At 34.2% G+C, this 17,755-nt stretch overlaps 2 protein-coding genes, 1 long non-coding RNA gene and 1 other non-coding gene across 4 annotated transcripts; 3 read left to right on the plus strand and 1 right to left on the minus strand.

The window, feature by feature from the left end:
- The first annotated feature begins 4,701 nt into the window (after positions 1 to 4,701).
- LOC132254210 (secreted RxLR effector protein 161-like) lies at positions 4,702 to 5,400 on the plus strand. The gene is made up of 2 exons (XM_059739365.1): positions 4,702 to 5,134; positions 5,252 to 5,400. The coding sequence occupies exons 1-2, from the start codon at positions 4,702 to 4,704 to the stop codon at positions 5,398 to 5,400; spliced, it is 582 nt and encodes a 193-aa protein (XP_059595348.1).
- A 2,147-nt stretch (positions 5,401 to 7,547) lies between these two features.
- TRNAH-GUG (transfer RNA histidin (anticodon GUG)) lies at positions 7,548 to 7,619 on the plus strand. Its single transcript has one exon. It is a non-coding gene; the product is annotated as a tRNA-His (tRNA).
- A 1,246-nt stretch (positions 7,620 to 8,865) lies between these two features.
- Positions 8,866 to 9,565, plus strand: LOC132254175 (uncharacterized). Its single transcript, XR_009466420.1, has 2 exons — positions 8,866 to 9,165; positions 9,434 to 9,565. It is a non-coding gene; the product is annotated as an uncharacterized LOC132254175 (long non-coding RNA).
- Positions 9,566 to 12,961: 3,396 nt separating this feature from the next.
- LOC100266589 (uncharacterized) lies at positions 12,962 to 16,360 on the minus strand. Its single transcript, XM_002269775.4, has 3 exons — positions 15,793 to 16,360; positions 14,876 to 15,043; positions 12,962 to 14,766 (listed from the first exon to the last, which is right to left on the minus strand). Exons 1-3 carry the CDS (start codon positions 16,342 to 16,344, stop codon positions 13,015 to 13,017), a joined length of 2,472 nt encoding a protein of 823 aa, XP_002269811.1. The 5' UTR covers positions 16,345 to 16,360; the 3' UTR covers positions 12,962 to 13,014.
- Between the last annotated feature and the right edge of the window lie 1,395 nt (positions 16,361 to 17,755).

Raw genomic sequence — 17,755 nt, forward strand, 5'->3', positions numbered from 1 at the left:
AACTTCAAAACAAGATCTAAAAGATTAGCAGAGAATACCTCCAAAGCCACGACAACTTTGCATCATCTTAAACAAGGTATTGGCTAAGTTGGAGTTGTTAGATTAATTTTTGTAATTAATCTATAATTTGGGCCACACATGTAAATAATTAAAATGTGTGTGCTATCATTTAATTAAGCCTAAATATAGTAATCTAATTAATAATTGATTAATTGGCTTAAGGGTATAATTGTCATGAGATTATTGTGTAGATACCATTAGACAATTATTATTTCTATGAGGGGCAGAAATATAATTGTGATAAAATTAAAACTGCTCTAGCGGTTTATAAATAGGGTTATGGTCCCCATTCTACGACTACGCATTCCAATTTCTGAAAATCCTCTCAGAGAGAAATTGACACAGAATCTAGTGGTTAGAATTGGAAGACCATCTCAAAGGGTTTTCTTCCTATAAGGTTTCTCCTTCAATGGATTCAGGTATGCTTCCGCTATTATTTTTTTTACTCATTGTTTTTAATCAAGAGATTCCAGTATATATGAAATTAGGGTATTCTCCTTGTTAAATATTCCAGTATATATGAAGTTAGGGTATTCACCTTATTAAATATTCCAGTATATATGAAGTTAGGGTATTCACCTTGCTAAATATTCCAGTATATATAAATTAGGGTATTTATCTTGGTTGAGTTATAACAATGATCTTGGTTGGATTCTAACAAGTGGTATCAGAGCCTACTCCTTGATTAATTCTTTGAGTTATTATTTTTAATATATGTCAATGGATTAAGATTTATGAAATATTGAGTTGATAAATTTTTTATTTATTTATTACTATTATTATTATTATTATTTAATAGCATTTTATGATATTAATATTTAAGTTATTGATCTAGCATTTTAAATAGGTTAATTAAAGCGGAAAATCACCAAAGTGACATCTTCCGTGTAGATTAGTCTGTTCGGGGTGTTAGATATTTGTGTGTATGTGATTCATGCGGGTATTGACTGGCCCAAAAGAAAGTTAATATTTGGTCAAATTGCATACATACTTGTGGTGATAAATATGTGATGATTATAAATGTAACTTAATGTGAATAATAAATCAATCCAAAGATAGATTTATTATTTGACATAACTTATCATCAATGTTTGATCACTACAACAAGAGTACCACTTACAGTTAATATTACTGTCCAAAGACTTGATATTAATGTTGTGCTAGGTATCTTGAAATGTCATAATTTGCTTTTAAATTTAAAGATTATGTGTTTAATTGCTTATTTTATGTGAGCATGATGGTTTATTTGATTCATTTTATTTTGTTCTCGATTCAGCTTTTATATCAACTACTTCTATATCTGCCAACATCAATAATGTCCCTATGTTAAATGGGACTAATTTTAAGGACTGGAAAGAGAATATGATGATTCTCTTAGGCTGCATGGATATAGACTTGGCCTTGAGAATGCCCAAACCTGATGAACTCAATGAGCAAAGTACTCAAGAGGATGAGGTTTATTGGGGTAAGTGGGAACGTTCAAATAGGCTAAGTCTTATGATCATGAAGCGCGGCATTCCAGAAGCTTTCAGGGGTGCGGTAACCGATGAGGTTACTAATGCCAGTGACTTCCTTGCGGAAATTCAGAAACGTTTTGCCAAAAACGATAAGGCTGAAACGAGCACGCTTTTAGCAAGCTTGATTTCAATGAAGTATAAAGGCAAAGGTAATGTTCGGGAGTACATCATGGAGATGTCTCATCTTGCTTCAAAACTTAAGGCTTTGAAACTCGAGTTATCTGATGATTTACTCGTGCATTTGGTTCTCATCTCTCTTCCTACACAATTTAATCAATTCAAGGTCAGTTATAACTGTCAAAAGGATAAATGGACTCTTAATGAACTCATTTCATTTTGTGTGCAAAAGGAAGAGAGATTGAAGCAAGACAAGACCGAAAGTGCTCATCTGGCTAGCACTTCTAAGGATAAGGGCAAACGAAAGAATAAGGATAATAAGGTTACTGCTTCTAATGGTTCAGAACAAAAGAAACAGAAAGTTGAGGTAACATGTTTCTTCTGTAATAAGCCTAGACATACTAAGAAGGAATGTACCAAGTATGCTGCTTGGCGTGTTAAGAAAGGTATGTTTCTTACTTTGGTCTGTTCTGATGTTAATTTAGCTTCAGTATCTAGAAACACATGGTGGTTAGATTCTGGTGCTACTACTCACATTTGTGTTTCTATGCAGGGTTGCCTGAGTTACCGAAAACCAAGTGATGCTAAAAGATGCATCTATGTCAGAGACGGTCAGTCGGTAGAAGTAGAGGCAATACGGCACTTTAGATTATTATTGAAATCTGGTTATTTTTTGGATTTAATAGATACTTTTATTGTACCGTCTTTCAGACGGAATTTAATTTTAGTTTCTGTTTTGGACAAATCAGGTTATTGTTGTTCATTTGGAAACAATAAATTTACATTATCTATTAATTCAAATGTTGTAGGAACCGGTTTACTTAATGTTTATGATAATCTATATTTGTTGGAAACTGTTCCGTCCTATAATGAAACCTTGCATGTGGAAACACGAGGTACAAAATGTAAATTGAATAAAGATAATTTGGCCTCATTGTGGCACAAACGCCTAGGTCATATCTCTAAATCTAGAGTTGAGCGACTTGTGTCCGATGGGATTTTGGATTCACTTAACTTTTCAGATTTTGATATTTGTGTTGAGTGTATTAAAGGAAAACAGACCAAAACAAAGAAATTAGGTGCCAATAGAGCTACAGACGTCTTAGAATTAATTCATACAGATATCTGTGGACCATACCCTACGGCATCTTGGAATGGTCAACAGTACTTTATAACATTCATAGATGACTACTCAAGATATGGCTACCTATTTCTTATACATGAGAAATCACAATCATTGGACGTGTTCAAAACATTTAAAGCAGAAGTTGAGTTACAACTCAACAAAAGAATAAAGAGCGTCAGATCTGACCGTGGTGGTGAATACTATGGTAGATATGACGGATCAGGTGAACAACATCCAGGACCATTTGCTAAATACCTAGAGGAATGTGGGATCGTCCCTCAATACACCATGCCAGGATCACCTAGCATGAATGGTGTAGCAGAAAGACGAAACCTAACCCTTAAGGACATGGTAAGGAGTATGATTAGTCATTCTACTTTACCCGAAAAACTCTGGGGTGAAGCACTCAAAACGGCAGTTTATATCCTCAATCGGGTGCCAACTAAAGCGGCTGCTAAAACGCCTTATGAGCTTTGGACGGGTCGAAAGCCCAGTTTAAAGCATTTTCATATTTGGGGATGTCCAGCTGAAGCGAGACCTTATAAGCCTCATGAAAAGAAATTGGACTCTAAAACAGTTAGCAGCTACTTTATTGGCTATGCAGAGCGATCAAGGGGTTTTAAATTTTATGATCCTGCTATTAGGTCAATTTTTGAGACGGGAACTGCAACATTTTTTGAGGATGTTGAGTTTGGGGGGAGAAATCAGGCTAGGAATATTGTCTTTGAGGAGGAAGAGGGATCTACTATTGCTTTTGATAATGTACAGGTTTCACTACCTATCATTGATCAAGAAGTAAATTTGGATCCTCAACCAACAGACAATATTGTTCAACCCTTAATTGCAAATGAGGACATTGCTCCTGAAGAACAAACTCAACAACCTCAAGAAAATATGCCATTAAGGAGATCCACTAGAGAGAGGAGAAATGCAATTTCGGACGATTATATCGTATATCTCCAGGAACGTGAGGTAGAAAGTGGAATGATGGAAGATGATCCAATCAACTTCCAGCAAGCCATGAAAAGTTCCAACTCTCAGAAATGGATTGAAGCCATGAATGAAGAGTATAAATCTATGCAAGACAATAAAGTTTGGGAACTTGTCCCATTACCAGTTGGTACGAAACCCATTGGTTGTAAATGGATATTTAAAACCAAACGGGATTCAAATGGTAATGTAGAAAGATATAAAGCACGTCTTGTAGCTAAAGGCTTTACTCAAAAAGAAGGAATTGACTTCAAAGAGACCTTCTCTCCAGTTTCTACGAAGGACTCTTTCAGGATAATCATGGCACTAGTTGCACATTATGATCTTGAGTTACATCAAATGGATGTTAAAACAGCGTTTCTCAATGGTGACATTGATGAAACAATTTATATGGTACAACTAGAAAATTTTGTGTCCGAAGACTCAAAGAATATGGTTTGTAAATTGACTAAATCCATTTATGGGCTCAAGCAAGCTTCTCGTCAGTGGTACTTCAAGTTTCATCAAATTATTGTCTCATATGGTTTTGAGGCAAATCTTATGGATGAATGTGTGTATCACAAATTCAGTGGGAGTAAGTATATTTTCCTGGTTTTATATGTCGATGACATATTGCTAGCCACAAATGATATTAGCATATTGCACGACACCAAGAGATTTTTATCAAAACATTTTGAGATGAAAGATCTTGGTGATGCCTCCTTTGTCTTAGGAATCCAGATACACCGAGATCGTTCTAGGTGTATTTTAGGATTGTCACAAATGACCTATATTGATAAAGTCCTCCAAAGGTATGACATGCAAAATAGCAAACCAGGTGATACCCCTGTCGCTAAAGGAGACAAATTCAGTCTTAATCAATGCCCTAAAAATAGTTTAGAAAGTCAAGAAATGCAGAAGATTCCTTACGCTTCGGCTGTGGGGAGTCTAATGTATGCTCAGGTATGTACACGTCCGGATATTGCGTACATTGTTGGCATGTTAGGCAGATATCTAAGTAACCCTGGAATGGATCATTGGAGAGCAGCCAAGAGGGTTATGAGATATTTACAGAGAACAAAAGAGTACATGCTTACATATAGGAGATTGGATCAGTTAGAGTTGATTGGGTATTCCGACTCCGACTTTGCTGGATGCCAAGACAGCAGAAGATCCACATCAGGCTATATTTATTTGTTGGCTGGTGGAGCAATTTCATGGAGGTCTGCCAAACAGACACTCGTAACTTCATCCACCATGGAAGCAGAGTTTGTAGCATGTTATGAGGCATCCAATCAAGGAATATGGCTACGAAATTTTGTCACTGGGCTGCGTGTTCTGGATGGTATTGAAAGACCACTGAAGATATTTTGTGACAATAAATCAGCAGTTTTATATTCCAATAACAACAGGAGTTCTACAAAATCAAAATACATTGATATCAAGTTCCTTGTTGTAAAAGAAAAGGTACAGAGTGGACAGATATCCATAGAGCATATTGGAACAAACTCCATGATAGCGGATCCGCTTACAAAGGGATTACCACCCAAGGTCTTTCATGAGCACACTGCTCATATGGGTGTTGTCTCATTTGAGGATATCCAAATTTAGTGGGAGTTTGTATTATTCATTGTATATTGCTCTATGTTATGTTTAGACTTTATCTATACATTTGGATTGTGTTCTGCAGAAATAAAGTATTCATTTTATTGCACTCTGTTAAATTATGCTAAAGATTTGATCTCAATAAAGTTAAGTTGGACCAGTTGGAAATAGGCATGAATAGATCACATTGCATGTAATTTCCATGCTATGCACTCATGATTGATCTATGTCATTTAGCTGTGCAGATATATGTGACCATTGATTGGTCTAGTAACGATTGATGTAACAAAGGCCACCTTGATCCTATGTCAGTATAGTTAATGGACGAGATTGTTCGGATATACCCTAAGGACATGATAGCAAATTTTGAGCTCATAAGGTTAAGCACATTTATTTGATTACATATGCATGTGGGCCAGTGGGAGATTGTTAGATTAATTTTTGTAATTAATCTATAATTTGGGCCACACATGTAAATAATTAAAATGTGTATGCTATCATTTAATTAAGCCTAAATATAGTGATCTAATTAATAATTGATTAATTGGCTTAAGGGTATAATTGTCATGAGATTATTGTGTAGATACCATTAGACAATTATTATTTCTATGAGGGGCAGAAATATAATTGTGATAAAATTAAAACTGCCCTAGCGGTTTATAAATAGGGTTATGGTCCCCATTCTACGACTACGCATTCCAATTTCTGAAAATCCTCTCAGAGAGAAATTGACACAGAATCTAGTGGCTAGAATTGGAAGACCATCTCAAAGGGTTTTCTTCCTATAAGGTTTCTCCTTCAATGGATTCAGGTATGCTTCCGCTATTATTTTTTTTACTCATTGTTTTTAATCAGGAGATTCCAGTATATATGAAATTAGGGTATTCTCCTTATTAAATATTCCAGTATATATGAAGTTAGGGTATTCACCTTATTAAATATTCCAGTATATATGAAGTTAGGGTATTCACCTTGCTAAATATTCCAGTATATATAAATTAGGGTATTTATCTTGGTTGAGTTATAACAAGGATCTTGGTTGGATTCTAACAGGAGTAGCACCTATACAAAATTTCGCAATAAGACTACATGGTAGAAGGCATCTCTAGAGCCCATCTATAAAAGAGAGCCTACGCATAAAAGATGTTTTACCAATTGTAGAATCATAATAACGAAAGGTTTCTTCTATTATTTTATTTTAATCTCACTACAAATCCTATCACATCACATTTATTTTAATTATAACAAATGTCCAAAATTGTTTTTTTAATATATATATATATATATATATATGTATAAGTGTTGTATAAAAAATAATATTGATTCGTTTAATCATTATAAAATTAGAATGTCATGCCGCGTTAATTAATTTTGATTATTTAAATTTGTGGAGGATCTTATTATGTGATTTATAATGTGTAAAGGACTAGTAACTGATGTTGAGGACATAAAAGCTCCGTTATCACTTATTTTGTTATTTATAATATTTTTTATTATATAGTAAAAAAATTATTACACATTCATGGATGTACATATAATTGATCATTAAAACCTCATATATTATTATATAAATTATTTTATTTTTGTATTATTGAAATATTCTTACACATTCGTAGATGTGCGTATAATTGATTAAACCATATTAAAAACTCGTATATCATCGTGTTGATTATTATTGAATTAACATTGTTCATATTAAAGTTTTCGTTGACTCAATAAATTAGTATTACAACTTCTGATACATAATAACGAAAAATAAAATAAAATAAAACATAGAAAACAAATTATGTATGCAATTCAGAACCTTCAAAACTGCACAAACTCTCCCAACTCAAGTTAAATCTCAACAAATTTTATGTTAATTAAGAGAAAATATATTTTAACATTTTGAACTAAGATTTTCATTCACTTTTAAATAATTTTAAGTCATTTAAAAAAAATCGTTTTGCAAAAAAAAAATTGTATATTTTTTGCTATTATTTAATTTATATGTATCAACAGTGCATTTAATTTTTAATTATGTCAATTAATGAATTTTCAATGCCCAAATAACAATTCTGTATGTCGATATACCTGATTATTGATATATATTAATTATGATGTCTTCGAAGATCTCTGTTAATATTTATCTTTTTCTCGATTTAAGCTCAAATGTGGCTGTAGTTTAGTGGTAAGAATTCCACGTTGTGGCCGTGGAGACCTGGGCTCGAATCCCAGCAGCCACAGTTTTCAAATTCTTTTGATTTTTACTAGTTCTAATACAACGAAACTATCTATATACGTTAAATAATTTACCTGTACTCACTTTCCATGTCCTCATACAAAACTTCTTGTGCTTCTTAGCGGATTTCTCAAAGCCTTGTCAAAGTTACATAATAAAATTTCCGAACTTTGTCTAGTCGAAAGTTACTCTAAAAAAAGTTTTTTAAAGTTTTAAAGTTTGATAATCAAACTTTTTAAAAATAACTATGCTTTCTTAAGGTTTTTAAAACTCCACCATCTTTTAAATAAAATATTTATATTTATAAAACCTATTTTAGAATTATAGAGAGTTTCTTAATTATAAAATATTTATAAAAAAAAATACCAATTTAGAGATAAACACGATTTTAAAACTTACTAAAAAATATTTTAAAAATTATTTTTTAGAATTAAACACAAATCTAGGGGTAAACATAATTTTAAAACTTACAATTTGTTGAATTAAAAATATAGTAAAAATCAAATTATGAAATATATAAAATATTTTATTTCTAATTTTTTGTATTATTAATATTTTTTGAATCCGAATTTGATGAAATCTAAAATTATTTTAAGATAAAATAAGACATAAGAAAGTAAGTTGCATTTAATTAGTAAAAAATTAACAAAATTATCAACTAGATAAAATATACCAATAAATAATATTATAATACCATTTTTAAAAATTCTAATTTTTAAAATTAAGAGAGAAAACATTAAACATTAATGTTTATTTTTTAATTAAATGAGACCATTCTTCTCAAATTTTGATTTTTTAAAAATAAGAAGGCGAGAATGTTAAACATTGATCTTTAATTTTGAATAGATAAGAAAAAGGATTTTGAATGCTACTTAGTTTATAATATTTTTTGGTGATTTGATTTTTTTAATTCTCATTTTTATTTTGCATTAATGAAATATTATGATCACATTTATTATTAAATTTTGTTTTTTAAAGATAAGAAGAGTATTATAAATGCATTCAATATGACACCGGATGACCAACATCTTCTTCGTCCGATGACTAACCAGGTGGACGGATGAGGGAACGACTTTATAGTTTGGGACCCACAATAATGATATTTTGTTCGACGAGATTATGTTTCAACTTCTTGGCTAAAATCCTTATCATGCCCCATAACATAGATTGATGATTTCTTCACGTAATTAGGTTTGTCCTTTGATGTAACAAAATCGATCCAAAGCCAACACCATTGTTAGCACCTCAGCTACATGTTCCATGGATGCAACAAAACAAAGGACTCGTATTCATATTCTAATTTGTTAAATGGAGCGGGATCTTTGTGCTTCAATGCGTGAAGTATAAATTAAATGTAAATAGAAGGAATTAAATTTTTATTCAGTATTACACTTATTTTTCAACAAAACGACGTCGTTATACTGAAAATTTGCCAACATATGTACGCTCACTGGGAAGGTCCAGATTATTCTAGGAAAGCGATTCTTGACGTCCCCAGTAGTTACGAGTCCGTCCTCCGTTTGGCGGCTGAGAAAACAAGCCCGAGGAAGGTACGAGAATTTCCGTTATTTGTATTATATTATTGTTGGATTGGCTCAAGTAGAAAAAAAAAAAAAAAAAAAAAAAAAACAAAAAGCCCTTAGCTAAATAATCTCACTAGGTACTGTTAGGTTTTTGTTTTCTTGATTTCTGTCTTTTTCTTCTCTCTGCCAAAAAATGGAGCACTAAACTCAATTTATGCGAATTTTTTTTCTTGTAAATTTTCTTGTTCTGGAGTAGTAGCTCATTGGCGCTTCACTGGTTTGAGAATAACTGCAGGTTTTGGTGAGGTTCGAAATGGCAACGGAACCTAAGGCAGCGGCTGAGAATGTGAAAATTGACCTACTCGAAGATGATGATGAGTTTGAAATCAATGAAGGTGTGCAACACATTTATTCAATTTCAGTTTTGATTTGCGAAATTGCGATTTATGATTGATTCACGGTTAATTTTTTAATACCTTATTAATCTTTATCATGTTTGGTTAGTTGAATATAGTATAAAATATGATAAAAAAAAATTATATATATAACATGTTTGATTGATGGTGAAATAAGATAAGTTATTTTATCACTTATTTTATTTAATTATATGTTCAACTAAATATAAAATATGATAAGTGGTGAGATATATTATATCATCCATAATTTTTTATTTTTTATTTTATCATATAGAATTTATAAGATATAAGATATGAATATCTCATGTATTTATTTTAATTTTTTATATATTTATATTTCAAAATATTTTTTTTATAAATTAAATTTATGATTAAAAAAAAAATTAAAAAATTATATTTATAAAATCACTACCAAACTCACTCTTAATATTTAAAAAAAAGAATAACAAATTAATATATTTTTTAATTTCCTAAAGTATCAGAATTTATCATAATAATATAAATTTTTATACCGATTAAATGTATAATTTGTAGAAATTTGGTAATTGAATAATAATTATAATTTTAATTGTGAAAAAAACATTAGAAATTTCTAAGTTAATACTTGTTTTTAAAAAAAATCTTTAATTTAGAAAAAAAAAAAAAAATCTTAACTTTTTATTTTTTAAAATTATTTTAAATCGTGATTCTCACGGATAAATAAGACGAATGTGAAGTTTATACTTTATGATCGTTAGAACCGACAATTGGTATTTTATTTTGGTTTTGTTGGTGCCAATATGTTGAATAATGGCATTATAGTAATTCTAGTAAAATCAAGGTCTAATTACTAAGTCCCGATTGATTTCTGACGTTTTGGTTTTCCGGGTTCCGAGTAGAATAAAGCCCAAATTCCTCTAGGGTGGGTGAGAGTGAGAGAGAAGATATCGTGATTGTTCACCGGGTTGAAGCACCGAATTGAATAATCTACTGCGCAGCACTGTAAGATTCACTATCCTCTTGGTTCTTTAAGTCGTGTTTGTGCTCCTTTTGTTTTCTGAATGATGCGATCGCATATTCTACAATTGCTAGTGTTCGTTCTAGGGTTTCTAGATCTTTGAATCATTTCCATCCTTTTTGTTGTAAGATTTTGATATTTCCTTCGATTTCTTAGAAAAGGTTGGAAAATTAAAATTAATTAAGATATTGAATCTTGGATTTGTTTTTATTTCCTTAAGCGACCTCAGCAAGAGGGTTAAAGTTTTTGTTTATAGATCAAATCTTATATTTTGATGATCGAGGGCAGTTGAAGATTTGTGTTGAAACTGTCGTTTGGAAGATTCAATTGCATCTTTGGTTACATTCGATGCACTTTGCACCATGTGTAATTTTACCTAGTAATTCTTTCATTTGCATTGTGCTACCTCTTCTTTCATAATTGATTATATCTAGACTTCGGATATTCAGTGTCCAAAACTACCCTGGTTTGCGCCTTTCAATTAAGTCAACATCAGAGCTTTAGCACTGTTTAGTTTTACCGCCTATGGCATCAGGAAGTTTCTTGGCGCCTTTTCACTTGAGGATTGGAACTAGTGAAAATCAATAAAGCACACTTTCCTGCATCTTTCTACTGTCAAGGAGCTGCTGAACTTCCGGTTTGAACATTGTACTTTCTTATCAAGATGGAACTTCTATCAGGTTTTTGAAATGCAAATAGGCTTGGCAGCACATCCTATTTGTTTGACCAGCCATGGAAAAGCTGTTTAATACTCATGCCTGTTATTGTTTGACCCAACAAATCTGACCAACACACTTGTCTAACTTAGTTTTACTCAGGAATCTGGACTGGTGGTGCTGAAATCCTTGTCTGGTTTTGGATTTCAAACATGAAAAATGGATTTTTTGCTCGACATGAACTCTATTAATCTGAAACCAACTTGGGTTGCAGGGTTTTATGGTTTCAACAATTTAGATGATTGTACTCGTTTGTTTTTTTTATTTGTTCCAGTGTTGTTTGGATTGACTTTTTGGAAGCCAAAAACAGTTTTTTTTTAAGCTAAATAAGAACTTCTAATTGTGTTTAGTAATTTTAATAAAAATGCTCTTATCTTCAGAAAGAACTTAATGCACAAGTAAGGACCCGGTTGGTTTTTGTGGAAGCTTTGTTTATCTATTTAGCTTACGCAAGAAGCTGTGTATGTTCAATGAAACTTTCATTACATTAAAATTGCTCTTTGAAGTAATAACTTAAAGTTTGGCTTCTGGCTAAAAGCAGTTGCAAAAAGCTATAACAAACGATGGTTTAGTATTTTTCCCCCTTTTCTCTTCCTCCCCAAAACAATCCCTTATTATATAGTTAGATTATCTTTTTAATAGAAACAAATGATGTGATAATCTGAACTTTGGTGCTAATATATTTTGCTATTCTTGCATTTGATATTTCAGATGTTTGACGATCAGGACCTGGGCTTTTTTGCCAATTTTCTTGGTATCTTTATATTTGTGCTGGTAATTGCTTACCATTACGTGATGGCCGACCCCAAATATGAAGGCAATTGAGGATTTCATTTTTGTTTGTGTGCATAGAGATTGCATGTCACTTTTATTGGCATGGGCCTTTTTTCACAAATGGAAGTAATATGCAGTTAGGGATGTACGTGGGATCATGAATATCATCTGACTGCTCTTATTTATGCAGACTCATTTAAGACCCTTTAACCAATTTATTTTATTTTATTTTCTTTTTATAATTATGTTTTCTGTAACAGCGCTCCTATCACTTTATTTATTTTATTTTTTGATAAGTAAACAAGATATGCATTAGAAAAGGCTAAAAACCACAAAGCATATAGGGAGTATACAAGGCGGCTACAGCCTCAAAAAAGAAACAGGACCAAAAAAAGACTACCTCCCCTTAAAATGCTCCTATCACTTTATATGACACAACTGCCTCAATTGGATTAAGATTTAGTGGTGGCAGTCTGCTGTGATGATGGTGTCCATGTTGTGGTCTAGGCAAATCCTAATGCCTCTCCAGCATAGAGATGATGTTGTCATATGGAGTTCAAGCTTATTTTCTCAGTTCCCCAATAGAGTTATTATCTAATTCCTTCTCCAGCACTGTGATTCTGCTTAGAGAGTATGTTAAAGTCCTCTTTAGAACTTTCTCTGCCAAGTTCCTTAATCCTAACACCAACGGCACTTCCCAACCTTGGTAGTTGACTAGTTGGATGTATCGACAACTGGTCCATTCTTATTTTGTGGTTGATAATTAGGTTAAGTGCTTTGTTTGACCTCTAGTGACATGTATGTCTTGCTATTGCTTGTGGAGCACAGTCTCACCTTAAATTGAAAGAGGAAATCCTTTTGCTGTTGGTCATGGAAATTTCTAAGTGTCTCAGTTAATGCATAAAGTTGTACATGATTATTATGAACAAGTTCACCACTCTGTTGTCAATCAGAGGGACATGGTGCTAGGTTACTATACATACAGGGCATTGATCTTACAGGAAATTTCAGAAAAATCTATGTAGCTTGAGGGATTCTCCCATTGAACTAGTTCTTGTATCCCTTTCTCAATCTTTCTTGTTTCCCTCATCAAACTACCCATGCAAAACCCTAGGGCACCCAAAGAAAGAACCATCTGGCTCTTGAGCTCCTCCTTATCTTTGTTAGTGTGGATTTCATTGATTATCTCCTCTGAATGCTGAAGAAAAGAAGCGAGAATTTTTTCTATCTCCTCATCATCTGTACTCCAAACCCAGTGTGCATTTGGTGGTCTCCCCAGTTCAAGGTCATGGGCAATTATCTTCTTCTGCAGTTCCTTCTCAAGTAATGTAAGTGACTCAATGGAAGTGATCTTTACAAGATATTTGAGTGAAGAAGCCACTGTTTCCTTGAAAAGTTCTAGATCACTGTGGATATTTTTTTGGATCTCTTTCCAAGACACTTCAAATTTCTGTGATGCTTGTAAGAGGAAATCAATATTGTGGGCCACAAAAAGCAAGAGATCCTCCACCTTTGATAAAGATTCCCAAAGCTTCGAATAACAAGCACCTTGGAAAGGCAAGAACCAGAAATTGGGCTCCAACTTGGCCTCTCCAATGAACTTGTTCAATTCATTGACATTCATTTTCAGCTTGTTTTGCTTTTCTCTCATTGCTGGAAGAACAAAATGTGGACTGTCTGTCTGACCTACACACACGACCATTTCTTTGATGCACTCTTGAAGGGTGGCCAAGCTTTGTGAGAGTTGAATTTTTGCCAGAGTAGCTGCTCTCCTGGGTCGTAAGAGAATCTCTACCATGATGAAACAAGATAATCCAATGAAAGCCTCTGTGATTCTAGCAATTGCAAATTCACTTGGGCTGCCATAGTTCTTCCTACCCAATATTAACAGTGCACCTATAACTGCTGAAATCCCACCAGCTTGGCCATACATCCGACTATGCATTAGAAAACTAGCGAAAATTATCCAAGGGAGAAGAAGTAGAAACCTAATTACCATGGAACTTTGAAAAACAAAGCAACCCAAGATTCCAAAGACTGATCCCATTGCTGTACCCTGTGCTCGAGCATTTGCAACTGTGAACATCGCTTGCCTCCCTGTTGCAAAGCTGATGGCAATGGTGAGTCCAGACCAATATGCATTTTCTTTGTTATACATTAAACCGAACAGCACAGCCAGCCCTAGGGAAAGTGAACATTTGAATGCAAAAACCAGTCTTCCACTGGCTAGGCTCATGTTCCAACTGCTCCACATCATTTTGAAGCTGTATGTAACTGGTTTCTTTGAATTCCTTGATTCTTCGGTGTTTGACTTGTGACCTATGTTCGATATGGGCTCAGGATTTTGAGGGGAGGGCAAGCCATCTTGGAGGAGTTGCATACAGGACAAGAAAAAGAAAGCTGAAGGAGCAGCGTGGGCTGGGGAAATGGTTTTAAGGGCCTGAAGGGGTTTGTCTAAAAACTTTCCCGTCGAGTTAGGAACTGTTGTTGAAGCAAGAGGTTGGGAGCATTTAGCTTGCTCAAGTCTTAGGCTGGTATTCAGAGTCACTCGTTGTAAAGCATCTCCGAGCTCGTCATCAGCAATGGCAGTGGGCAAGGAAGTGAAAGAAGATAAAGCAATCTCCATCCCTCGTAATGGTATTTCGATGGCTTGCAATCTATCACCTGGGTCGAAGCAATGGGGTTTGAAGAATCTTGTCCAAGGTCTCTCCCACAGAATGCCATCCTATTCAGAATGAAATATGACTTATCTTAATAAAAGGAATTAAAAGTAACATATGTATTTAGCAATATGCATCTGCACAGAAATGAATAAAGAGTGTATGCCAGCTTACCTCCACGAGTCTAATGGTTTGAAGAAGCTTGTCTCCCCTTTCAGAAAAGAACTTGGCCTGAGAAATTGAGTCTAATGCTGCGGAATTGTCTGGGGCGGAGAATGCCTCCAAAAACAGATTCAACCTCTCTGAAGCATTTTCTGCGTAGGACTTCCATATTTCATTTACCTGAGTTAGGGTACGAGCGTTAACAAATCTTACCAATCCCGGAAAAACCGTACAAGATGGTAACTGTTTTAACATCATTTTCCTGTTACCCTTCATCGTAGCTAGTGCTGGACAACAACTGTACTCGGATAATTCCATGAAGGAAAAAGAAGTGCTTAGAATCATCAGAGACCAGACTTGCAGAGAGGCATTAAATGGAATTTATTTGACACATATTCACTGCATGATCTAGATTTTCATTGTTTTTTGAGGATGTGTGATTAGACTAGTGCAGTGAACTCCGAATCTGTTATACATGGTGACAACAAGAATAGGGCATAGCCAACTTGCCCTGGATATTCGGTGGCCAATAGTACATCGTACAGACCTCTTCCTGAATGGTTCGTCAAACGGAATAAGCAAAGTTAATCATGGGTAGCCCTGAATTGGATGCTATTCGTCGGAAAGTTGAAATTAAGCAGATTAATGCCAAAGATGCCATGTTTTTATCACCTAATTACGCAAATTAAAAAAAAAAAAGGAGAAATTTATTCTCTGCAAAAAACATGATCTAACATAAAAATATTAAAAATGAATTTAATAAAAATAATTAGCTGCATATAATCAGAAATTTAATTGATTTTAATGAAGATTAATTAAGCATTCAAATAATGAGTTTTGTTATTGTTTTTTTTCATGGAACTAACGAGGTAGAGGGCTGTGTTTTAAACTTTGTATGCGTGTATGTGGGTGAGGAGAGTAGGAGTTACCTCGCTGGACGCTAGGCGAGGGTAGGGCAACAAGAGAGCGAGGACAGAAGCCAAGGCTCCAAGTGCCGTACTAGATGCCACGTGGAGGAGGTGCATGAAGGCTCCTGCTCCCTCCTCGTGAATGATAGAAGCACCCACGTACACGATCACAATCTGCCCAAACGCAATCCTCTTCGCCATCAGATGTGTCCACTCCGGCAACCCTACCACAAACACGCTCAGCGCCACCACCGCCGCCGCCAATCCGGTGCTCAACTGCCCCGCTCCGATCAGCCACAGGCTCAACATGGCAGGAACCACCACCTGCACTGTGGCGCACAGCACGTGCCAGCATCCCCTTAACGTGTCCCCGAGCCTCGCGTCGGACACGATCAGCACGGCCGTCACGTAAGAGAATGCCGGGAAGGCTAACAGGCGCTGGAGTGGAGGTGGGCCGAAGAGGGTGGTGCAGCCCACTATGGAGCATGCGAGGACTGTCCGTAGCGCAGAGCCTAGCCGGCAAAGCCACACCGCATGGGTCGGGCCCCTTGCTACAGCGGCGAGCGACAGCATTATAAAGAAACGGGGAGTAGCCCAAGGCGGGAGAGTTAGGACCTTGGCTTACAGAGGCAAGCAGCATGAAAGCTTGGTGAGAAGGGATGGGAGGAGCATTTTCAGGTGAGGAAAATGACAGTGGACCCACAGGATGATAGTCAAAGCAATATGGAATCCTCACTCCTCTCGGAAAGGTGGCCGTCCGTATCCTACGTCCAGGGTTCTTCTACTCAATTACTAAAAAGAGAAAGGTGTCCTATTATATTCCAGCGTAGCCCGTAAGACTCAAGCCAACGGAGTTTTCTACACTGCTTTTAATGGGCGTCTTTTTTTTTTTCCATCATCATTATTTTCCGCAATAAATACAGTGGCATGGTATCTGTTCTTTTACCAGCACACACAATTGTTCCAGAATCTATGTAAAGAATAGGAACCTTCGGAAGCAGAACATGTTGGAGGAAAAAAAAAGGTGATTAAACGGATTAATTATTCTGTTTCCAATTGATTAAGTTTGAACCATGAAAAAGTTTCTGACCATTGTAATTTACATATGTACTTCTAAAATTTTTCATCAGGACATTTCTTACTTTCAATTTAGTTCTCTATCTTTCCATTGTCTTTTACTTTTATCTCCAATTAGTATTCAAATAAATTTATATCGCTTGCATTCATCAACTTTGATCTCCAAAATTCGATTCCAATGTTGTAGCATTGATGCCAATTAAGTTTTATCTTTTGGTCCAAACATGTGTTAAAAATATTTGTTAAGTCAAGTTCACTTTATTCTATAGTAATGGGGAGAAAAGAGTCATTTACTTTCCTTGAATTCTCAATACTTATGTCTCGTTTGAAACCTGAATTTACATCCCATTTATTTTTTAGGAAATTCATTCTTTCAAAATAAAAAATAGATGAAATAACTTGAATATGTAATAATAATTTTTTTTTAAAAAAATCCACTCCTCACTCTCTTTCGGGAATTAATATTTGACGGGATGTCATTTTTTTGTCCTTTCTGGTTTTATCCATTTCAAGGCAATTGGAAAAATTGTGTATTCAAAAACTCGAATAAAAAAACCATAAAATAGAAACTCAAATTTATAAAATACAAAATTTAAAAAATATGTAAAAATAATTAATATTTTATTCACTTTTTGATAAAATGTATTATCTTTGACCCTTCAGAAATACTATTTTTGACTGACGAAAATATGAAATTTGAATTATTTTTAAAGAAATTTTATTTTATAATTATTGTTATATGAACATATGAAAACACACTTTTCATACAAGAGGGTCATTTTTTACCTACATTGATAAATGTGAAAAAAAAATTATATAAAAATCTTATAATAAAATTATATATTTCATTCTTATTTCTTCTTATTGAACATTTCGAGAAAAACGTTTTATTCTTATTCCTTTTCCT

Source organism: Vitis vinifera, chromosome 8 (assembly GCF_030704535.1).
Source record: "Vitis vinifera cultivar Pinot Noir 40024 chromosome 8, ASM3070453v1".
Lineage (NCBI taxonomy): Eukaryota > Viridiplantae > Streptophyta > Magnoliopsida > Vitales > Vitaceae > Vitis > Vitis vinifera.